This window comes from Rhinopithecus bieti, unplaced genomic scaffold (genome assembly GCF_001698545.2).
Source record: "Rhinopithecus bieti isolate Rb0 unplaced genomic scaffold, ASM169854v2 scaffold_22442, whole genome shotgun sequence".
Lineage (NCBI taxonomy): Eukaryota > Metazoa > Chordata > Mammalia > Primates > Cercopithecidae > Rhinopithecus > Rhinopithecus bieti.
In genome coordinates this window covers 306,895-332,401 of record NW_016810717.1, presented here as the reverse complement: position 1 = coordinate 332,401, position 25,507 = coordinate 306,895, and the positions used below count along the sequence as shown (strand labels likewise).

At 36.4% G+C, this 25,507-nt stretch overlaps 1 protein-coding gene across 1 annotated transcript in view; it reads left to right on the top strand.

The window, feature by feature from the left end:
* ATF6 (activating transcription factor 6) overlaps positions 1–25,507 on the top strand; it is a 229,754-nt gene that overhangs the window by 151,683 nt on the left and 52,564 nt on the right. The window contains exon 14 of the mRNA XM_017892659.1: positions 20,245–20,329. Within this exon, the coding sequence (XP_017748148.1) occupies positions 20,245–20,329 (85 nt within the window). The remainder of the gene's footprint in view (positions 1–20,244; positions 20,330–25,507) is intronic.

The window sequence follows — 25,507 nt, the reverse complement described above, 5'->3', positions numbered from 1 at the left end:
TTGCATTGGGGAGTTATACATGATATAAATGATGAATTGATGGGTGCTGACGAGTTGATGGGTGCAGCACACCAACATGGCATAAGTATACATATGTAACAAACCTGCACGTTATGCACATGTACCCTAGAACTTAATGTATAATAAAAAAAAAAACAGATTGAAATAAAACTTGGGTATAAAATTTTATGATGGCCTAAGTGTGCTAATCTGAACTTTAATTTTTGGATGTGGACAATTTGGATGATAATTTCCTACTTCAAGTGGACTCGTACACTTGATATTTTTCAACTCTGATGTGTAAGAAAAATGAGCAAAGAGTAATAGATTTTAATTCTTCTGAACAAATGGACATCTACTTCCCTTAGAATGAAAAGAGGAATCTGTGGAAAATGACTTCCTTCCATAAACTTCTGCCATCTCAGCATCTTCATTTCTTTTTACACAATTTAGAATTTCTTCTGTGCATGCACTTGTCTCTTTAAGTCTCTGCTAAATCCATCAAGCTTTGTATCCCGTAATACTTTTTCCCCCAGTTGATTTTCATTTCCCTTTCTTTTTGTCTCTTAGATATTTCTTAAAGTCCCTCATTAGCATTTCCCTCGCAGGTTATATAGGTCATTTTTTTTTTTTTAAGACGGAGTCTCGCTCTGTCACCCAGGCTGGAGTGTGGAGTGCAGTGGCGCGATCTCAGCTCACTGCAACCCCTGCCTCCCAGGTTCAAGCGATTCTCCTGCCTCAGCCTCCCGTAGCATCTGGGACTACAGGTGCGTGCCACCACAGCCGGCTAATTTTTGTATTTTTAGTAGAGACGGGGTTTGGCCATGTTGGCCAGGCTGGTCTCCAACTCCTGACCTCAGGCGATCCACCTGCCTTGGCCTCCCAAAGTGCTGGGATTATAGGTGTGAGGGTCATTCTTTAAAGACTCTAAAATGTTGCTTTGCGTTCTTTTCCTACCTCGTTGAGAGGAAGCCATTGTCTTCTCAACAGTGAGCTATATGGTTGGTATTTTTAAAGTTCAGCATTTCCAGATTTCATTTGCAGGTAAGATAAATTACTGCACTGTGAGTCTATTCTAACCTATGTAGATTAGAAAAATCATACACTGGTTTAGCGGAAACTTTATTTTCTCTCTCTCTCTCTATCTTTCTTTTTTTTCTTTCTTTCTTTCTTTTTTCTTTCTTTCTTTCTTTCCTTCTTTCCTTCCTTCCTTCCTTTCTTCCTTCCTTTCTTCTTTCTTCCTTCCTTTCTTCTTTCTTTCCTTCTTTCCTTGTTTTTTCTTTCTTCTTTCTTTCTTTCCTTCCTTCTTTCCTTCTTTGCTTTCTTTCCTTCTTTCCTTCTTTCTTTCCTTCTTTCCTTCCCTCTTCTCTTCTCTTCTCGACAGAGTTTCATTCTTGTTGCCCAGGCTGGAGTGCAATGGTGTGATCTCGGCTCACTGCAACCTCCACCTCCCAGGTTCAAGGGATTCTCCTGCCTCAGCCTTCCGAGTAACTAGGATTACAGGCATGTGGTAGCACACCCAGCTAATTTTGTATTTTTAGTGGAGATGGGGTTTCTCCATGTTGGTCAGTCTGGTCTCAAACTCCTGACCTCAGGTGATCCACCAGCCTCAGCCTCCCAGAGTGCTGGGATTACAGGCGTGAGCCACCACGCCCCGCCGTGGAAACTTTATTTTCAAAGTAAACTCCTGGAAAACTGATAACAAGTGAAACTATTCTTTTGTTGACCTTCTGAAAAGCCTGAGTCTTTCAAATCTGTGCTTAAAAAGCAACAACAGCAAAAGGTATTGCCTAATAGAAAGACGTCTTACTTCCTCCCCCTTCAAGTAAAACAGTTCTTTTTATTTTCCCTGTGAGGATTTCTATCTGATTCAGACAAGTGCCAGGAACCCTAAATCAGTTCATACCATTTGACAGGCTTTAATTGCACTCAAGTGTATAATGGACAATGTAAGGGAAGAACAAACGTTGCTTAATTTTTCAACTAATGTTAATCATCCAAGACTTAACATATCTGTTCCATACACAATATAATAATCTTTTGCTTGTTTCTTTTAACCAAACTGTCAAGCTTTATGCCAGATTGAAATAAATTTTCTTCAATCCCAGGCATGCCTTTTACTAAGAAAATACGTCCTTTGTAGTTAAAGATTTCTGGTATATGCATTTTTTCACCTTTTTCCAACTCTATATCAAATTAAGTTGGCTCTGTTCTGCAAAAATTAATCCCTTTGTGATTTTCCCCTTTCTTGCAAATGGTTGGAAAACTTTTATAATAATAAACTTAGGAACTGGTGTTAAAATATGGTATCCAATATGAATAATTTGCCTGTATTAGTACTAGAGACTTAAAGCCACTTTTTTGTTCCTTTTAAGATGGCAGCTGAAATGAGCAGGTATGTGTGTGGTTTTTTTTTTTAAGAAATGGTTTNTATGTGTGTGGTTTTTTTTTTAAGAAATGGTTTTAAAAACTTATTTTGGAATTAAGAAATTTTAGTTCTAAATTCTAAAACTAAAACATGAAGGCCACTAAAATTTGATTGGAAATTGAAATTAGTAGATCCAATTTTTAGAATCGAGTGAAATGTCTTTCTTAAACCACATAAATGATGGAGAAGAGTCTTAATTTTAAAGTTCTTAAACTTCAAACTTCTTAAACATTTGGGCTTAGAGTTTTAAAAAACGACTGAATCGTTTATAAATTCTTCTTCTTCTTTTTTTTTTTTGAGACAGAGTTTCACTCTGTCACCCAGGCTCTGGAGTGCAGCGGCGTGATCTCAGCTCACTGCATCCTCTGCCACCTGGGTTTAAGCAGTTCTCTACCTCAGCCTCCCGAGTAGCTGGGATTACAGGCATGTACCACCATGCCCAGCTAATTTGTGTGTGTGTGTGTGTGTGTGTGTGTGTGTGTGTGTGTGTGTTTAGCTGAGATGGGGTTTCACCATCTTGGCCAGGCTGACCTTGAACTCCTGACCTTGTGATCCATCCACCTTGGCCTCCCAAAGTGCTGAGATTACAGGCGTGAGCCACTGCGCCTGGCCTATTTTATAGTCTTTATGAGGTTTACATATTTATATAGAATTCTTACCAAGTGGTCTCAACCATTAATAGATAACTGTGTGATCAATTTAAGTGATTTTTAATTTCAGGCCAGATGCAGTGGCTCATACCTGTAATCCCAGCACTTTGGGAGGCCAAGGTGGGCAGATCACTTGAAGTCAGTTCAAGAACAGCCTGGCCAACGTGATGAAACCCTGTCTCAAGCAAAAATTACCAAAGTTAGCTGGGCATGGTGGTGTGTGCCTGTAGTCCCAGCTGCTTTGGAGGCTGAGGTGGGAGAATTGCTTGAACCCAGGAGGTGGAAGTTGTAGTGAACTGAGATCATGCCACTACACTCCAGCTTGGCTGACAGAGTGAGAACCTGCCTCAAAAATAAAGAAAGGAAGAAAGGAAAGAAAGGAAAGAAAGGAAAGGAAGGAGGGAAGGAAGGAAGGAAGGAAGGAAGGAAGGAAGGAAGGAAGGAAGGAAGGAAGGAAGGAAGGAAGGAAGGAAGATAGATTTTTAATTTCAAAAGTACCATCTCAATGTTCAGAAATTTGGAAAGAAAGAGAGAGAGAGAGAGAGAGAAAGAGGAAGGAAGGAAGGAAGGAAGGAAGGAAAGAAAGAAGGAAAGGAAGGAAGAAAGAAAGAAAGAAAAGAATTTGAATTTCAAAAGTACCATCTCAATGTTCAGAAATTTGGAAAGTATAAAAGGAGAAATCACCTACAGTTTACTAGCCTAACAAAATCGTTACTATTTGTGTGTGTTTTACTTATTTTAAAGGATGCATATATGTTTTTACATTGTTGCAATATAGTATATGCATACTTTCATAGAGGATAAACATTTGCATTTAAATCCAATCTAAAATTATAATTTCATTTGACAGATATCCCCTGATTCAGATAACAGATACATCCATTCCCCCAAATATTCTTAAGGCTCTGTTTCCTAATTGTGAAAATGGTATTTGTCTGAGGCAGGAATTGTGATTAGAGTATGGAACATAGAGATCAAGTAGTTGGGAGGAAATGTGCCTATATGACTGTGAGAATGTCTACATATTTAGAATAGGATTTTACTCTGCTTTTAGGTTGGGGCTTCATAATAGCTTTAGCAACATATCTGATCATTTTATTACTCAGTGCTTTTTCCCTGCCCCTAGAGCATTTAATTACCTCTAAAAAATATATACAAGAAAGCATTCATGTCTTATACTGATTAGATGAACTGTTTCAGCTTTCGTGATTTGAGTAGGAGGGAATTCTATTTCCTCTGTCAGCACTTAAACATTTCTGGAAAATGCTGTAGTGCATTGACATCAGGCATTTTAAAAAAATTACTGATCTTTGAGGAAAAGTAAAGGACCCAGTGAGTTACAGAAATAAGTGCTGGACCATCCCTGTTCTCTGCATTAGAAAACTGTACTGCTAACACATAGAAATATCTGCTCACCTTGAACTGAAATTATCCATGGGAAGCCGAATACATCCATCTATCAATTGATCGATAGATAAATGTATTTGTCTCATTCTGTCACCCAGGCTGGAGTGCAGTGGCGCGATCTCAGCTCACTGCAACCTCTACCTCCCAGTTTCAAGTGATTCTCCCACCTCAGCCTGCCGCGTAGCTGGGACTACAGGTGTGTGCCACCACACTCAGCTAACTTTTGTAATTTTGATAGAAACAGATTTCATCACGTTGGCCAGGCTGGTCTTGAACTCCTGACCTCAAGTGATCTGCCCACCTCAGCCTCCAAAGTGCTGAAATTACAGGCGTGAGCCACCGTGCCCAGCCTCCATATTGGATGATTATACATTTGTATATGTTTTTCTTTGCTTGCTTTATTTTGATGAGTCTTCAAGTCAGTAGCAGAATTTTATTAGTGAAGTTTAGTAATCCCAGTTACTGAAATTTAAAATATTTCACTAGTAAACTGAATTTAACGAATTCTCTTTGATAGACAATGTTGTGTTGTTTTTACTTATTGGTGAAAACCTAGCTGGTGCAGATGAACAGGAGTTGAACCTATTATCAGTAAAATTAGATTCCTTTTACAATTTGGCCATTTCTTCTAGCTTTATTATTTAATCTCATTTTACAAGGTTTTACAATATTGTATTGCAAAATAATATTGCTTTGAAAGTGTGAAGTATTTAGAATTTCTTGAATAAATATATAGTTTCCACTTTAGATGTTTGAGATTTAGAGGTGTACTTTTAGCCCCTTATTTTATAGATGAAGAAATTTAGACCCAGAGAGTTACATGCAGCACACAACTCATTTGTGACAAAGCGAGGTCTAGAAGTCAAATCATCTTCCATTTCAGGCTAGTGCACTTTTCACTGCACTTTACTGTGTTCTAATCAGTAAATAAAATTACATTAGAAGAGAGTTCTTTCAGAAATATGCAAACCAGTAAAATTTCAACAAATTAACATCCCTTTCAAGCTGTGTGTTGTTTTTTTCTGCAAAATGTAAGAGAAGTTGAAGTGTTTCCAACTCAGAATGGACTATAATATTTTTACTTAATTAAATATTATGTAAAGAACCAGGCACGGTGGCTCATGCCTGTAATCCTAGCTCTTTGGGAGGCTGAGGCGGGTGGATTGCCTGGGCTCGGGAGTTCAAGATCAGCCTGGGCAACACGGTGAAACCCCGTCTCTACTAAAATACAAAAAATTAGCTGGGCGTGGTGGCATGTACCTGTAGTCCCAGCTACTCGCAGGCTGAGGAGGTGGGGGCGGGTGGATCACTTGAGCCTGGGGAAACAGAGGTTTCAGTGAACCAAGGCGCCATTGCACTCCAGCCTGGGAAACAGAGGGAGACCCTGTCTCAAAAAATAAAATAAATAGAAGTATCCTACTGGCCAACTCCTCCCCCACCTTCTAACCTTCTGCACCAAAGAACTGCTAAGTGGATTTGTCATGGCTACTGCTCATAAAAAACCTACAGAATAAAAGGGGGAAAGGAGAAGAGCTGTAGTTTTATGTTAGGGAGGAAGCCTGAAAGGGTCATTTCCCAAAAGAAGTTTATCTTTTAGAGCTGGACTGGTCAGTACAGTAGCCACTAGTGTTGAAATGTAACTAGTCCTAACTGAGATGTGCTGTAAGTGTAAAATGCACACTAGATTTTGAAGACTTAGGGTGAAGAAAAAGTAAAATATTTCAATAACATTTATGTTGCTTACATGTTGAGTGATAATATTTTGGATACATTAAATAAAGTAGATTATTAAAATTAAATTTACATGTTTCCTTTTAATTTTTTATTTTGTGTGCCCGAAATTTTAAAGTTACATGCGTGGCTTGCTTATATATCTCACAGTATATTTCTATTAAACAACGCTGCTCTGGAACTAAGATTTCTAAGGTAACTGAGATGATACTTTGGAGTTGAGCCAAAACCTGCTATTGTGGTATATTTTGGAGATGTGGGTTTCCATTAAGTGTAGATTTTTTTGACTCCTAGTAAATTTTTATTGATTTGTCATCTGGTTCATAATGTACAATTCAGTAAAAGCCATTCAGAGAGAGGCTAAACATTGCGAGCCAAACGTTCTTACAGTGCAACTTGGTCTTGGAACTTAGAATGCTTACAGGAATGGATGGCTAGCATGTGCTTTGCGTATGCCTTCTAAATATCATGTCCAGGCTTTTGGTGAGAGACTAGAGTACTAATATTCTGTATTGCTAATTCAGGGCTGCTCCATATGTTTTATAAACCGAATAGAGGTAGATTTAACATGAATATTGAGACATTTACCCAGTGTTTTTATCTGGATGAAAGAATAATGTACCTCTGGGTGCCTTGAGAGTACCTATAGGCAGTTAGGCTTTTTCTCAAGGAGCAATATTTGAACACTCAACTAAATCCCCATGGTTTCATTGAATTCCCATAATACAGTTGTATAGTACTCATCGTATTCTGTTTTTTTTTTGTTTGTTTGTTTTGTTTTTTTGAGACTGAGTCTCACTCTGTCTGTCACCCAGGCTGGAGTGCAGTGGTGCAATCTCAGCTCACTGCAACCTCCGCCTCCCAGGATCAAGCAGTTCTCCTGCTTCAGCTTCCCAAGTAGCTGGGACTGTAGGCACACACCACCACGCCTGGCTAATTTTTGTATTTTGGTAGAGACAGGGCTTCACCACATTGGCCAGGCCGTTCTTGAACTCCTGACCTCAGGTGATCCTCCTGCCTCGGTCTCCCAAGGTGCTGGGATTACAGGTGTGAACCACTGTGCCCATCCTGTATTCTGTATTTTTATGTATATCCTCACTAAATAAGTTTCTTGAGAATAGTGAAGGGTTTTTTATTCACCTTTTTTCCATTATGGTGTTTTGCATATGGTAAAATGCTAAAGTATTCTGAATTAAATTGAGCTAAACCAAACCTGGATGAAACTAAAGAAAATCATTTCTCCCCTTTCTTATTAGAGGAGGCACTTTGTTACAACAGAGGATATATGTGGATAAGTGTACCCAGGAATATGTAAGAATGTTGAGACATCTAGAAATCTGATTCAGAATTAAACAAAGGCCAATGAAGTTTCTACACTGTTTTCTGGCTTCTAATTAAACATTTTTTCATATCACAATAATATAAATATTTTAAAGCACTCCAGGCAGTTCTCCTTCAGTATTCCCAGTGATGTCATTAAGCCTAGTCACCCTGCAACAGCTGCAAGTTATTTCAAACATCTGTACTGAATCTTTACACTCTACAAGCCCATTTGAAATAAACTCTGTCACCCCATTAACAGCTTCAGTAATTCTCTATTACTTTTCTAACCAAGAGTTAGGAAGAAATAAGTCTAGTGTATCAGAATGAAGAATCCTGAAAATTGCTTTTCAAAACTGATTCTCTGTGGTCACGAACATAATGTTTTATTTACCCTTCCAGATTTCGGTACTTAAAAGTTAGTTTCTTAAATATGTAAAAGTGAGATCGTTTGATAAATGCTTAAAAGCATTTCCCTTAAGTTTATTAAGTCTTATTTGGTAATAAATATAAAAGACAAAACATTCCAGGTAAAAATTATTTCATACATTTTAAACAGTTTAAATAAAGTGTAGTCAACTCAAAACTCCACTGCCTTATTCCTCTGGGTCTTGCATATTTATTAGTGGAAATTTTTCTTTGCTATTTTTTTACATTTTATGTTGTGGGATAAGCACAGAATTATTGAACCTATGACCTACGTATTCCACAGCTTACTTCAATCCTTCTATTAGGCACCTGTCCAGAGTTGAAGAAACATCTCAGATCACAGCAGGTTCTCAAAAAATGTCATTTTGTTTAGCTTCATTTCAATATAACATTAATGAGAAAAAAAATCAGTTCCCAGCTGGGGCTACTGTCTGTGTGGAGTTTTCATGGTTTCCCCATGTGTCTGCACTGGTTTTCCCCAGTTTCCTCCCACATCCTTATAACTTTTGCTTCACAAACATTTATTGACTTAACCTACCATCACTACGACTGCCATCACTTACTGATTGACCAAAAATTGCATAAATTATCTTACTTGTTTTTATTGGTCTTTATTAAATGTATGTATAGCTCACATTTATTTCAATATTTAATATTAGAAGTGCTCGGGGTCTTTATTTAGAAGTTTGGTGATGTTTTCATAGCCAGAAATATGCTGTAGGAACGCAACACTTGTTTATATCAATTAGGCTATCGTAAAACTGGTTTCCTTTATGTCATTTCACTTGAAGAATTTATGGACGACGTGAGGAATGGTACTCAACTTTTGCTTATAAATAATTAACAGATGACATGAAAAGAGACCTCTTAGGAAGCAATTTTAGGAGCCTATTGAGCTGGGGTTAACATTTTCAATAAGAAGCCATTCAGTCAAATATAATCTTTTGCATTTAAACTCTACATCATTATGTTATATTACTAGAAGTCTAAAGACCAAACAATATGTTAGAAAGAATAAAGTGTTATGAATATAATTTCTGCTTATACTTTTAGAAAGAGGATTAAAAGTATTGACAACAAATGAAGTCAGAATAGCTTGATTAAAGTAGTTTATTAAAAGTATCTCCTTAATGTTATAGTATATGCTAATTATTTGCTTTGCATATGTACTCATAGTGACATACATTTATGCATTAGCTGAGACATGTTCATTCTGTAAGTTTTGTACAGAACTGATGATCTTCAGTTACACAAGAACATTTAAAAATTTTACGTTTGAAATAGATAACTAAGCAATGCTGTGTGAAACTGAAAAATGAAAACTTTGATAAAAAAAGTATTTTCTAATATAGGATAGTACATATATATAAGAATACTTTTTTGGGTGTAATCTTAGTAACATCATTATGATGTTTGATATAAAATTATAGTAGATAGACCACTATGTTGCCCACTTACACATTCTTCTGTCCTATTAAGCAACAAACATTATTCTTACAAATATTTCTATCTGTCATACATATGAAATATGTAATACATATGAAATATTTGTATGTATTTATTGGAAGTAACTTTTAAGGCTAGTTAGTCTTTTTTTCATAATTTTAACTTTTATTTTAGATTCGGGGTAGATGTGCAGGTTTGTTACATTGGCATATTGTATGATGCTGAGGTTTGGGGTATGAATGATCCCATCACCCAGTAATGAGCATGGTACCCAACCAGTTAGTTTTTCAACCCTTGAGTAGACATTGCTCCAAAGGAAGATATACAAATGGCCAATAGCATATAAAAATGTACTCAATATCATTAGCCATTAGTAGAAATAAAAATTAAGAAATGTTTAAAATATTTAATGTTTTATTTGAAAAGAATAAATCAATTAAAATTTTAAGTAACATTTTTAATGGAAAATAGTGATATCTCCCCAAAAAAAATTAGTGAGAAGAGTAGCATTGTTTTACAGTTTTGCAGGTTTTTAATATGTGATTTAATGGAAGATAACATGAGTCTTATATATGTTTCTGTATTCAGTCTGTTGCAATATATTGTTTTAGTTGAAATATATGAAGAAAATCTACCCTCATACAGGTAAGTAGTTGCAAAGGGAAGGAGTATTTTAATAGCCTTTTCAAATAATTGTGAATTATTCTGTTTTGATACTACATAAAAACTCAGCAAGTGGTAATTTCTTAAAAGATTAGTTGCACTATAGAATCTAAAGCCATATCAGTGACACTTTTATCCTGTGTAACATTAAAAATCCATTGATCTGTCTTGCAGTTTGAATGGAACTTGTCCCCGTGCGTGATTTTGTAACATCATTCACTGCTCCTTTGGAAGATATTAGTTCACTAAGAGGCAGATCTTCCAAATAAGAACATATTTCATTATACAATATCAAAGAATAACATTCATTAATATTACCACGAATCACATGAAGAAAAAAGTCATACTCATGGTGGTAGATACGTGGTTTCCAAAATTCGAATTTTCACTCAAAATCCCAAATTTTATCATTTGCAAATATTGTCAAGTGTTTTCTTTGAAATATCAGGCTTACTTCATTTTTTAAAAGTGCTTAATGGGTTACCCATGCCTGAATAACAATATTATTGGCCATTATTTCAAGTAAAAGTGGTATTGAAAAAAGTGGGTTGTTCAGCTTGCAAATCATTCACCCAAGTGCTTTTTCTTGAGATAGCCATTATACTTCAGTAGGTAGCAAAACAGTTTTTTATGTTCTTGGCATTTCATCACAGAGAATGTTAATAATTTTTACTGCTTCAACAAGGATATTCTAAATTGAAATTGGCTTTAAAATATTTTATTCATTTACTCATTTCTTAGTTGATTCATCATTACTGTATGTGGCAGTGAAGAATACAGTGACTACTAGACTAATTTGGTGCCACTACATAGATTTATGCTAAGGCTTAGCAGTTTGGCTTTGCTTTTTCACCAACAGAGTAAATTTCAACAAAGTGCAAAAAGGCTTGAAAATAGTTTGACCTGAAAGAGTCTTAGAGATTCTTGCCTCCTTAGGGAAAAAACTAGTTAAAAAGCTGTTATAATAGTCCTCCTGTAACTAGTTTACATTATAAATCATTTGTGGATACCTACTATATGAAAGGTTGTAGTAGATCCTGGGGATTCAGCAATGAACAAAACAGATGAAAATGTCTCCTGTTATGGAGCTCATTTATAAAGGGTAAAGATATATAATAGGGATTAGAGAGAAAAGTAAAGCAGAGAAAGGAAACAAGCTGAGTGTGTTTGGTGGGAATGCGTATGTACAATTTAACTAAGGTGGCCCGGAAAGACCTCACTGAGAAATTGACATTTGAATGAAGATCTGAAGTAGGGGCAGGTAAAGGTGTGTGCCTCTACAAAGGCCACAGCTGAGGCTGCCCTTCTTTATCCATCTCTTTTCATCCTTCCAACTTCCAGACCTTTTTTTTCTGCTGATAACTCATATACCTTTTAAAGTTTAAACCAATTTAGTTTCTTCCAACTCTGCTCTCCACCACTTCCTTGCCCCTAGCACACACACAGTTAGCACTTACAAAAACAGAAACTCACCCCTTTACAAAAGGGACAGGGATAGAGTGGAGGCTTTGAATACTTGTGCTTCAGTTATTTTTCCCCTGTCATCTTTTATATTAAAGGAAATAAAAAATAGGGGTGTCTTCTTTTCCTGGTTGAACTGGTAGAGAATATCTATGGCAGTTAGTGCTAATGTTTATAAAAAGGAATAAATACAAGTGAGATCATGATGGAGAGAGACCAAATCAGTAGGGAACAAATTATAAAGAGATTTCATTTCTAGGCTAAAGAGTTTGAATTGGTCATGTGTGCCTGTCATCCTTTATTTTGTTCAGCAGTGGAACAATGGCTCTCAACTATGTGGTTGAGGGAATAAACTTCAACAACAAATCTAAATTTCCTGTATCAGTTGCATTTAACTGTTGCATTTCCTCAAGGACTTCACTGTCCTCAAACTTCTTGGTCCCTTTAAAAAAAAAATTATTGAACACTTATAAGTGTTGAAATACTAACTTGTCTAATCTTTATAAACAATTGGTGCAATAAGTATTGTTACTGTCCGTATTTTACTAATGAGAAAATGAGGACACAGAAAGATTAAGGAACTTGTTTTATATCCTACAGCAAGAAATTAGGTGATGGAAGCAGAATTCAAACCCAGGCAGTCTAGCTCCAGAGTCCGTCCTCTTAATCTGTCTGTGCCACTCTGGCCACTGTTTGTGAATGCAGAGTCCTGGAATTATCTGCATCAGAATCACCAGGGATACTTGTTAAAAGTGAAAAATTCCGGCCCACCTCAAGATTTACCATGTAATAAATTGTTTTCCAAGAGTTGAGGAATGTCAGTATTTATATTATAAAATCCTGCAGGTGATTATGATACGTATCCTTTGTTAAGAGCTTCTGTTTTAGAAGGACCTACTACTGGCACTGTGTTTGCTTCTGATCCCAGCTTCCTATGATTAAATGCTTTCTGAAAGATACATAGTTAGTATAGAAATTAATACTATTGTACTATTCTATTATACCCCAGTTTGACTTTTTAAGCTGTTACCACCTGAAATTTAAATGAAATCCTTTTTAGCACAATATTTGACTAAACAATTTAAAATTGTATTTCCTACAAATGCATTATACCTTAAAAATGCACTTTAAAACTGAGTGGAGGTGAGGTGTGGTGACTCACGCCTGTAATCCTAGCACTTTGGGAGGCTGAGGCAGGTGGATCACCTGAGGTCAGGAGTTTGAGACCAGCCTGGCCAACATAGTGAAACTCTGTCTCTACTAAAAATACAAAAATTAGCTGGGCATGGTGGCAGGTGCATGTAATCCCAGCTACTCAGGAGGCTGAGGCAGGAGAATCACTTGAACCCAGGAGGTGGAGTTTGCAGTGAGCCGAGATTGCGCTATTGCACTCCAGCCTGGGTGACAGAATGAGACTGTATAAAAAAACAAAGCAAAATGAAACACACACACACACACACAAAATGAATGGAAACTGATAACTTACTATTCATGATTAAATAAAACTACTAGGCTTTATAAAGTATACCCTATGTGACATGAAAAGTGAACTCTTCTAGATTGTGGAACAGCTTTATATAGTATCATACCTCCAACTTTAACTAGGATTGCAGCTGGCAATAAAGCTCAGCTTCTAATGTGAGCAAGTGTTGAGTTTGGCTATTTGGTTAACCCAAGATCCTGAGAGAAAATTTGTTCACTCAAGTACATAAAGCATATTATGGTTAAAAGTTTTTATTCCACTTTGTAGTTTGCCTTGTTAAGACTAGTCTTTCCTAAAATGTGCTTTAGGGGCATTTTATAGTCCTCCATATTTCTTTATGTGAAGCCAACGTCAAAGTTGCTTTGAAAAGGATCAAGATCTGGAGTGAAGGCTGGAGGCTAATGCAAGGAGAGATAACTTTAGAAATACAAGTTACATGAAACCCCTTTTTTTCTCCCCTTCCAGAAAGTTGTAGAATGATTGATATGAAATCATAAATTGGCCAGTGTATCTCTTTGTGTTCCCTTCCCACCCTGCTGTGCTATCTACACAAACACAAGTGGCATTTGAGGTAACTTTAACTTTTTGCTTGAAGTGTTTCCTAATAACTTTTCTCAGGAAACTTGTTGACTCAATTTGCTGTAGCCATAGACCCTCCTACCTGACCCCCTGTGGTCTGCTTTGGTAGCACACCTGTAGGAGGCAATGTAATCTTCAGGAAATTCACTTCCTACCAGTAGTCCTGAGTAAAGAGAATTTTCTAAAATGAAGTATCTTGTGAACATTATATATGACCAACTCCCAAATGGTTAAACTCTTTATGCATTTAGTGTTTGATCTTTTTCCTTAAGATGACTTTTTTTTGGATTGCTGCCCTGTTGACACTCAACAAATTACAATTGCTAACAAGTTTCAGAGGCCCTAACTTATTTTCCTAAATCACGTACTTCCCATTTTTTGAAAAGGCCCTCTATTATACCTAACAAAGTTTTGAACTTTGATTAACTCAAGTGTTTTTTTGTTTGTTTGTTTTTGTTTTTTTGAGATGGAGTCTTGCTCTGTTGCCCAGGCTGGAGTGCACTGGCGCGATCTCTGCTCACTGCAAGCTCCGCCTCCCGGGTTCATGCCATTCTCCTGCCTCAGCATCCCGAGTAACTGGGACTACAGGCGCCTGTCACCACGCCCGGCTAATTTTTAAATATTTTTATTAGAGAAGGGGTTTCACCGTGTTAGCCAAGGTGGTCTTGATCTCCTGACCTCGTGATCCACCTGCCTCGGCCTCCCAAAGTGCTGGGATTACAGGCGTGAGCCACTGCACCCAGCCAACTCCAAGTTATTGAATGAAGTAATATAAAGCACATGATTGAAGACTTCCTGGTCCTATACCTGTCCAAAGCATGTAACCAACATTTTGTCTAAGAGGTTTCCCTAGGGAGATCAATCCTGACCTAGTTTAGAAACATTTTTCCTGAAACTCTCTTCAAAAGAGAAGAATGATTTTGGATGCTACTATCCTGTCCTTAGGAAAGTATTTACAAGAAACCATTTTGACCAAGAAACTCAAAATTAATTCTGGTTTTTAAAAAGAGAGGCATATATCACTCTTAGATTGAACCTTATGAAATTACTGATATTTGACTCACAAAAATGACAATTTTTTATGGTCCAACCTAATACTTTTTGGTGTGAATAAAAAGGGGGGCATGGTTAATTGGGCAGTTTGCAGCGGACATCCTCCAGAGTTTGACATGAAAAGTGTATCTTAAATCAAAACTTGAATTTGTACTTATTAGGATTTCAAGCTCATTTTTCCTCTGGTGACCTTGCCAGCATTATCAGATTTATATTAAGTGTCAAAAGTTTCCTTTTGTCAAAGCATAAACCTTGGCTCATTCTTGGGCCATCTGTTGTACACTAATAGTTTTGATTTATTCTTCCGGCTGACATGCATACTAATGGTGCAGATGCAAGCTCTACGTTTCCTTTTATTGGTCTGTAGTTTTATTGCATACATTAATGGCACAAATACAGCATTCATATTAGCTATTTATATTAATTCTAGTTTTTGGGTGAGTAATATACCTTGCTTATGTTTTTACTATGCTGAGAAGCCCTGTGTAGTAGACATTTTAATAGACTTTAAATGATTACTTTCTACTTAATTTTACCACCCCAATTTTGTTTTTTGCAATTTTTATTTTCAGGATATGTCACAATGTGTGTCTGTCTATTTTCATGATTTCAAATCCCATTGCTTTAATGAATGAACACATTTGCTTTTTGATCAGGAATTACTATAACTACTAGAAAACAACACTAGTGCAAAATGAGAATTTAGATAAATAACTCTGAAAGGCCTACTTCTAGTTGATGCTTTGGCTCTAATTTTTGAGGTTTAACATGCTCTTCAACTTCTTTGACAGCTTGAAAGATACGAAATGGAGTGATAGAAGAAAACAAAAGCTCTCTAGGACAGTGACATAGGTTAGAGAAAATTTAATACAAAGCTGTTTTTGAAATAAGGCTAGGTGCTATATTTATTTTTGATCTGCTTCTAACAGTTTCGTATATTGGAAAACCAACCCCATCTCTGGAATCCAGTGGATATGGGCCAAATATAAAATGTTAAGAGGCTGTTGTTACTATTGGTCTGCTATGCAAAACTTTTTCCCTAATAGAGGTCTGTGTTGATCCGTGTAAAAGCCGCTCAGTGTCACAAGTGCAGCCTGAGTTTCCTTCATTTCTAGGGGAAATTATGATAGAAATACATTCCTTTCTAATAAAGATAAAGGGCTGCAACCTTGAGCCAGAGTTTTCTAATACAGTAGAAGCCATCTTATCTATATAATGGGGACTAGTAGATGGTCTGTTAATAAACAATACTGGTTAAAATTAGTTTTTAAAAAGATACATATCTTTATTTCATTTGATTATGTTAATATGCACTCATTGGCTAGTTTTGTATGTAGGGCCAATTTTCTTTTCTTTGAGTCCAGATCCACTGTTCAGAGTTCCATGTTGCCTTTCTTGCATAAACCGTACTCACAATTCAGCAACCATAATTTCCAGTATTGGTTACAGTTACTTTAAATTGGAATAAGAACTTAAAGGTACTTGTTAAGCAATCTGAGGGCAGACTATTACGATTTTTATGGTTGCTTTGCAAGGAGAGAACATTTTAAAACTTATTTTATCTTTTGCTCTCTTTTCACACTATTAGTTTATGTAATATTTTATTACACAATTATACTGACTAATACAATTAATGAAAATAGTCTTGAAAAAAGATACAACTCAATAGTCGTGAATGTTCCCTGTGCTAGGGGCACCAGTCAGTGAATTTTATAGGGGGAATGGGAAGGGTCATTTAATCAGTTTGTACTCTACATGGCTATGTAGAATCAACATTTGATAACTCTCAGTAGGGCCTGAATTCTGTTATGAGTTACCGTAATTAATTTCAGCAGAGCAAAATGTGATCCTTTTCTTTTGATAAGCCAGTCTCCAATGCTTTTGTTTTCTTAAAAAGAGAAGAAACGTAACTTTGAATGCTGTGTTATGCACTCATATTTTGTTGGTTTCTAACAAATTGCTGGGAAGAGGGAATTGGGAGAACTGTATGAAAGTAGTATATTTTCTCATGTACAATATTGCATAACATTAGAAAACTGATGCTTTATTTTCATGGGGAAATGTTTTGGTGTTTCTCCCCGCCCCCTCCCCTCCATGTTTCTCTAACTTTTTCTGGGAATAAGAGTAACAATACATTGATCATAATATTTGTCAACATGATTTCATTCCAGAGGAAATCCTGTGGTATCTAAGCCCTACGGAAAGCTTGATGAAGACATTTCAGGAGTCCATTCGAAGATGTCTTAAAATTAGTGACATAGTTTTGAGTGACAGTGCCAAAATATATTTCTTTCTATGGCAACATTCTTTTCTACTATCCTTTTATTTTAAGTAGTTTCATTTTGTCAGTTGGGTTATTTTAAACGATTTAATTGGAGGGAAAGAAGTACAAATTTATCAAATTGTACCTCCGGGATTGAATTTCCTCCACTAGTTCCTTAGTAAGTATTTAAGTAAAAGGGGGTGTGATATCAAGAAGACTAAATTATAAATATGGTTTCTATGCTGTTAAAAAATAACAATGCTGTTCTTGATTAACTATTATGGAGATTCCTCTTGACCAAATTCCTTTAGAACTGTTTCACAAATTTGTAATTTAATTAGTAATTTGGTTTAGCTTTAGGTTTGAGTGACAGAAAATACAAAATAATAATGTCTTAGATAAATTAGAAGTTTATTTCTCTTTCATGTATACATTTCAGAGATCTAATGATAGCTACTTAATCATCAGGATCCCTGTCTCCTTCTATCTTCTTGCTCCATAATTCTCAATTTGCAGCTTCTGTCTCATGGAACAAAGATGGCTACTCCAGCTCTAGCAGTCATATCTGCCTTCTAGCTAGCAAGAAGGAGAAAGGGAAGGAGGAAAAAAGCCTTCCACCATTACCACCTTGAAGAAGTTGCCATTTCTTCTTATGGTCCATTGACCAGACTGTAGCCTTATTTGGTTGCAAAGGAGGCTAGGAAATATAGTCTTTATTCTGGGTGGCATTGTGCCCAACTGAATATCACAAGTCCTGTTGCTATTTTAATATTATAGAAGAAGGAGAGCATATATTGAGTTTAAAAAAATGGCTGTTTCTGCCACAATTCAGTTTTCCCAACAAAATAAAAACTTGGATTTATATTCTTTAAAAGAAAATATCCTCTGTGGCACAATGCTGAATACATGACAGGGTACTGTGCTGAGTCATGTTTTTTAAATGAGCAGTAAGAAGCCAGTAAATATTTATTGAGTGATTATAGCTCCTTTGTTTCTGAAAATGTGGCTCACAGTATTAATGATCTAAAAAAGAGTAAGATGAACACAGAGAAACTAATATTCAGGATTCATTGTTGTGAGGTTCAAGAAACATTTATTTTGAGGAAGTGGAGGTAAATATTCAATGAAGTAACTACATTGTCCCAGATACATAGATAAGATAGATAGATAAAATATATGTGATATATGATATATAGACACTTATTTTTATTATAAGATATGTACTGTTAGAGTTGGTAGTATACCAGCTTTGGTTCCCTGCAGTCTAATTTTTGGGCCTCTTGGTAAACAAGTACTTAAAACTTACTCCAGTTTGCAAACCTTTAATAATTAGAGACAAGGCAGTTAACTTTAATAATTCGTATGCATGCAAGATGTGATTCTTCTTTTTCATAAATCATACATGGTTTTTAGCTTTCTGCTGCAAAAGTAACTAGTTTGTTAGAAAGTTAGTGAAAAGAGAAAGTAGGAGACATTGTGTTCAGAAGATCATGTTTAAAAACAACAATTAGTATGGCATCTATATCTTAGCAGGAAACTCAGAATTAAGTCTGAGCCTGACCTTAACCCATGACCAGTGGAATCTAAGTGTGTTTATTTTTACAATAGCCTTAATTTGGGGCTTGCAAGTTTTTTGGTTTGGTTTCACATTCAATTTAGAGACCCTGAAGCAGTATTTTAATGATAGGAATTAAGCTATGTATAACTTTCATGGCTTGAAGATCAGCAAATTCTGTTTTTTCTTGGTTATAATGTTATCTTATCCAGAAATGTGTGATCTTTGTGTCTAACAATGCACTTAAAAAAAAAAACAAAACAAAAAATTCCCTTGCTGCAATGCTGGAATTCTAACAGAACTTTACTCATCTTCTCTCTCCTCCCCGATTTTTAAAAACATGTTCTCTTGGAAATGTTGCCTTGAATTACACAAAATACAAGCAGTTACTGGAAATGTTTTCTACACAGTTCTGTTCATGTATATCAATTTCAATTTGTTTTTCACTTTCTAGATTTTTTTCTTAATTTTGCTGATAATCGTACTTCATAATCATATCAACTTTGAACTTTGAAGTTCTGTTGAATTTTTATTGCTCTCAGCTGTATCAGATCCTACTTTTTGATGAGTTATTTCATATAGTAAGTTTGTTGCATGAATGGTGAAACAGTGAACACAGGAACAAGAAAAGAAAGCAAAATGGGTCAAACTTAGGTTGAGTTTTATCTCCAGTTTAACCATGCTCCCTTAAATGGAAATGCTAATATGCTTTTTTTTCTTTTTTCTGTGGCAGTTCATATGTTTTTACTAGAAAGAAGAGGAGTTATTGAAAACAGTAGTTAATATCAAAGTCATAAGCCATTTATAATCAGCCTTAGAATGCCTACAGATGTATATACATTTTCAAAACACTTGTACTCTGCCTTTTCTGAAGCCAAACTTCTCTTGGCTCATTCTTACTTTTAGTACTTGTGTGCTGGAAATTAGAAACCTCAGATGCCCTACACAATGTAGGACTATACAATTGTGCTAGGCATGTATTTGTAATTTTTTAACTCTTTGTTCTGCCCGCCTTGGCCTCCCAAAGTGCTGGGATTACAGGGGTAAGCCACCACACCCGGCCACTATGCTTTTTAAGGGCAAAAACTGTACATCTTCTTTAGCATGCACCTGTCACTTGCAAATAAATGTCTAATGCTCTGGCCACTTCAAAGGGAGAAGAGGAGGCTAAGCAGGCAAGGCTCTAGGGCTTGGCCCTGCTTCAGTCAGAATCTTTCTTCTACATGTTGATAGTTCCTTTCTTCTACAAGTAGAAAATTCCCAGGATAAGAATTTTGATGGGAAAAAGAGTTTATTGCCTTTAAAAAAAAAGTTTGAAAATGTTGTTTAGTGGATAGATACTTTCAGTATCTTGTGACATTATCTAGTCTAGCCCCCATCATTTTACAGGACTGGAAACTGAAACACAGAAAGGATAGGTAGTCTTGTCCAGATTATACAGCTATTTAGTGGCAGAATTAGAATTAAAATCCTGTGTCTTGACTGCTTGATCAGTATTCTTTATAGTGTGCTATAGCATATGTGTTGTAGAAACCTAAGAGTTTTCCAAGATCACTGCATAGTGCCTGACAATGGTAGACACTCTGTAAATGTATATTACATTAATGAATGAATGATTCTAAGATGGTGTATAATTATGTCTAAGCCAACTTCAAATAAAAACTATAATTTTTCATCATCTCAATGAAATATTGGCCTCTTAGAAACCCTGAATTTGACCTGTTCTAGGACTAAGCCAGTTGTTATATATAACAGATTGTTCTTTGTTAATTTTAGGATCACCTGCTGTTACCAGCTACCACCCATAACAAGACCACAAGACCAAAAATGTCAATTGTGTTACCAGCAATAAACGTAAATGGTAAGTTGAAATTCTGGTTTATGAACAACATGAGATTCCTTTGTTTAACCAAGATTCTCTTCATTAGTTCAAAGACATTTAAAATGTTCAGTTAAATGAGTATATATCCATACATTATTTCTGAAACATTTCTCCACTGTTTTCACAAAATACTATTTTAAAATCCATTATTCTTTTTTTTAAAAATTACTACATCCCTAAAAGAAAAAGTATCTCTCTTTTACTTACAGAATTGGAAAAGCTAGCATCTTGACTGCTCTACAGACTTGCATCTGGGACCTTTCTAGTCATAAATGTAGCGTTAAGAAGCCGCTGCTGTGTTCTGACAGTAAATTTGTAAATTAGATTTTTGGAACTCAAAGCAGTTTCCTGTGTTACCTAAATGTTGATACCATCCTAGACCTTGCCACAGAAGCCTGGCTTATTTATGTTTAATTGATAATACTGATGAGTTTGATATTGATAGTATTACTGTTATATTTTGTTCTATTACTAGCACTGGACATTAAGCAAAATACAAATAATAATATAATGCACAGATGTTAAGGCATAGTATACCTGCTTATAGTTTAGAAGGAAAAAAAGGCCAAAAATCACTGTACTCCAAAGAGAAAGTCACATAAGTAATATGTGAGGTACTAAGAAATCTAGTGAAGCAGATATTACTTCCAGCTTGATTCTTCATGGAGAAGAGAAATAACTCATTCCCATTACCAGCTGTGGATTATAAATGAGCACAGTGTGTGTTATTGACTAATTGCTTTCTCTGACACATCGTATTGAAAATCGGAGAGTTGGCCATCTTTTTCAAGTTCGTGTATCTCACATAATGGAGGTACTAGTACATTTTCTGTCTGGTAGCAAAAACCTCATAGTATATGAAGAAGACAAAACGAAAAGCCCTTTGAACTAACCTGCAGTTGAACCGGTTCACATTTTGATTGATAAATAATAACTAAACCTTCAAATACAATTATAAAACAAAACACTAGAATTTTGGGGAGATTCCAGATAAGTTCAATAAAATTTAGTCTTTAGGGGAAAAGTAATATTCATCATACATTTTAAGACCATAGAGGACTATAGAATTTCATTGAGCTGTATATAGACAGCTTATTAGAAATGCTTAGGAAGTAACTTTATAGACATAAACATAAATGGGTTTTTTGTTAAAGCATAAAAAATTACAATATTTACTTAGCCTTACAAAGACATTCAGAACAAGTTTAAGAAAAATGATAACATTGAGAAGAACATCTCTTTCTTCAATGAAGACATACCTCTCAAGTTACTCATGGAATAATCCTCTTACTACCTGAAGAAGAATATATTCCAAAGTGCATTTTATTACATTCCAAAGAATGTATTTAGGAAGTCTCACTTATTCTCAATCTATAGGTACCTAAGTTTCTCTGCCTAAACTATAATAGACCAAAGGGTCAGCTTATGCTCAGAAAGGCTATTTTCTGAGTTTTATCAAGGCAGAATTCACTGAATTTTGTTCTTCTGATATTGGGTTCTTATGCAAGAGAATGAAGGCCTGGTCTTATTTTATAACAGTGAGCTATCTATTTATATTAAGCCAAAACCAACAAGATGCTGTTTGACTATGTTTATCTTGGCAAGGTGACTGATTTTTGAAGAGGAGCCTTTCATGGATTTGGAAAATCCAGTCATTAGAGGAACATTGTCTTTTTAATCTGTTTCAGACACCTTGTAAATAGTCTTTTTTAAAAAAAAACTTCCCTTTTAGGATAAGCTACTATTAAAAAATTAAGATTCAAATTCAGGAAATATTGATTGAATATATACCATGTGTCAAGTACCATGCTACATCGTCAGCCTTTTCTCTGAACAGTCTCTTTACTTCTTAAATTAGAGCCTGATTTTTTCCCCTTCCTCATGTACCTCAAAGTCTGCAGCATGGTAGGTGGTATCCTTGCTTCCCACTACAACTTTCAAATTATTTCTCCTTCTTTCTCCTTCAGTCCCCTTAACTACTTGCAAATCTGTCACATCACACTTTACTCCTCTTACCCTTATTTGTTGCTGTCATCTACTCCACTGACGACTCTTCCACTGCCTCTGTCATCCTGCTGTCTAACTTCAGCATCCGCATAGAGGAGTCGTTAGTACTCTAGCCTTTTTTGATCCAGTCATCTTTTATTCCGCGCCACCTCAGCCTCCCATCCACATGGTCATAATCTAGACCTTATCATCATCAATAGCAGCACTCCCTTTGAAATCTCCTTTTCAGGCATCCCACTCTCTGACTGTTACTTACTCTCTTACTTCAAAACTCACACTCCAACTACTCTCTTACCTCACAAGTCTAAAGTCCTTTGACCCTGCCACTTCTTTTCTGTGTCCATCACATCCTTAATGGCCATATAGTCCTCCTTACCCAGCTTAAATTCCATGGTCCTGTACTGTCACCACTCTCTTGTGAACACCCCTTACTTCCTGGCTCCTTTCTTCTTAGGTTCCACTTTCTTGGAAAAACTGCTCTCTAGGTAAACCCGGCTCTCCTCTCTATGCCTGGTCTCAAGCAGCTGAAAATTGCTAGAAAGTATTGTTCAGTGAGAACAAGTAGATTCACTTCAAATTTATGACCATTAATTTCAAAGGGATATTTAATATTGCCAGTCATTGCTAGTAAATTCACTTTCCCTCTATGAAAAAAAGAATTTCTCACCTTCTGTTGTCGAAACTCCAACATCCTCTCTCCCCACCCCATCAGCTGATGAACTCACCAAATACTACGCTGAGAAAATAGATGTCATCATGCAAGAGCTACGTCATGTTTCCACTACCACTGGCCCAGCTGCATCTACACCCACAAACTCTGCCTTCCCTCTTGTTGCACTGAAAGAAAAGTCTCTTCCATTGGGTTCTAAATCCCTGCTTAGCTACTTGCTAGATATGCATCATTGGGCAAGTTAATTAACTTTTTCTGTACCTCAGCTTCCTCATCTGTAAAATAAGATATTAGTAGTACCTTCTTCTAAGAGTTGATGTGAAATGAATAAAAAAGCTTTAAATAGTGCCTATTTTGGGGTTAGCTGCTGTTTTACTGCAATAATCATCATTGCCATTGTCCTTAAAATATCATCGCCAACTTGTAAGGTAATTTCTTCCTTTTGGACCCTGACCCCTAGCACCTCTCGCAATGCTCAAAGACTTTACTCTGCATTTATACCATTCCTCTTTTATACAGTTCCTTCTTCTCTCCTGGGTCATTCCCATCAGCATACAAATGTCTTTTTTTTTTTCCTCAAGGGAGGGAGGGACTCACTCTCTTGCCCAGGCTGAGGTACAGCGGCGTGACCCATGGCTCACTCCAGCCTCCACCTCCTGGGCTCAAGCAATTGTCCCACCTCAGCCTCCCGGGTAGCTCCTGAACACAGGCACATTCCACTCCCAGCTAATTTTTAAATTATTTGTAGAGACAGAGTCTCCCTGTGTTGCCCAGGCTGGTCTTGAACTCCTAGAGTCAAGTGATCCTCCTGCCTCGGCCTCCCAAGGTGCTAGGATTACAGACATGAGCCACTGCACACAGCCCAAAATGTCTTAATATTACTATTACCTCTGGTATAAGGAGACTTCTTTGACTTCACATCGTATTTCTGTTACCCTTTAGAGCAGAACTCTTAAGACTCACTCACACTCACTGCTTCTACTTCCTTATCTCCGATTTTGTCTTCTTTTCACCCTTACCAAGCTTCTGCCATTTCACTCCATAAAATGCCATTGCCCTTCCACTCCACTGAAATGCTCTTGCAAAGGGAAGTCAATGACAAATATCTCACCAAGTTAAAGGTCATGTCTCCATTGTCATCTTACTTGACCTCTTACATAGCTAATAGTTAGCTGTGTAAAATACTGTTAGTATTTATATAGGGAATCCTTTCCCCATTTCTTGTTTTTGTCAGGTTTGTCAAAGATCAGATGGTTGTTTTTACACAGCTAACTATTCCCTCTTCTTTTAGTCCACCCAATTCTTATTTTTTTTTCTTTTTTTAAAATTATTATACTTTAAGTTCTAGGGTACATGTGCACAACGTGCAGGTTTGTTACATATGTATGCATGTGCCATGTTGGTGTGCTGCACCCATTAACTCGTCATTTACATTAGGTATTTCTCCTAATGCTATCCCTTCCCCTCCCCTCATCCCATGACAGGCCCCAGTGTGTGATGTTCCCCTTCCTGTGTCTAAGTGTTCTCATTGTTCAATTCCCACCTATGAGTGAGAACATGCGGTGTTTGGTTTTCTGTTCTTGCGATAGTTTGCTGAGAGTGATGGTTTCCAGCTGCATCCATGTCCCTGCAAAGGACATGAACTCATCCTTTTTTATGGCTGCATAGTATTCCATGGTGTATATGTGCCACATTTTCTTAATGCAGTTTGTCTTCGATGGACATTTAAGTTGGTTCCAAGTCTTTGCTATTGTGAATAGTGCCGCAATAAACATACGTGTGCATGTGATTTTATAGCAGCACGATTTATAATCCTTTGGTTATATACCCAGTAATGGGATGACTGGGTCAAATGGTATTTCTAGTTCTAGATCCTTGAGGAATTGCCACACTATTTTCCACAATGATTGAACTAGTTTACAGTCCCAACAGTGTAAAAGTGTTCCTATTTCTCTACATCCTCTCCAGCACCTGTTGTTTCCCGACTCTTTACTGATCGCCATTCTAACTGGTGTGAGATGGTATGTCATTGTGGTTTTGATTTGCATTTCTCTGACGGCCAGTGATGATGAGCATTTTTTCATGTGTCTGTTGGCTTCATAAATGTCTTCTTTTGAGAAGTGCCTGTTCATATCCTATGCCCACTTTTTGATGGGGTTGATTTTTTCTTGTAAATTTGTTTAAGTTCTTTGTAGATTCTGGATATTATCCCTTTGTCAGATGGGTAGATTGTAAAAAAATTTCTCCCATTCTATAGGTTGCCTGTTCACTCTGATGGTAGTTTCTTTTGCTGTGCAGAAGCTCTTTAGTTTAATTAGATCCCATTTGTCAATTTTGGCTTTTGCTGCCGTTGCTTTTGGTGTTTTAGACATGAAGTCCTTGCCCATGCCTATGTCCTGAATGGTACTACCTAGATTTTCTTCTAGGGTTTTTATGGTATTAGGTCTAACATTTAAGTCTCTAATCCATCTTGAATTAAT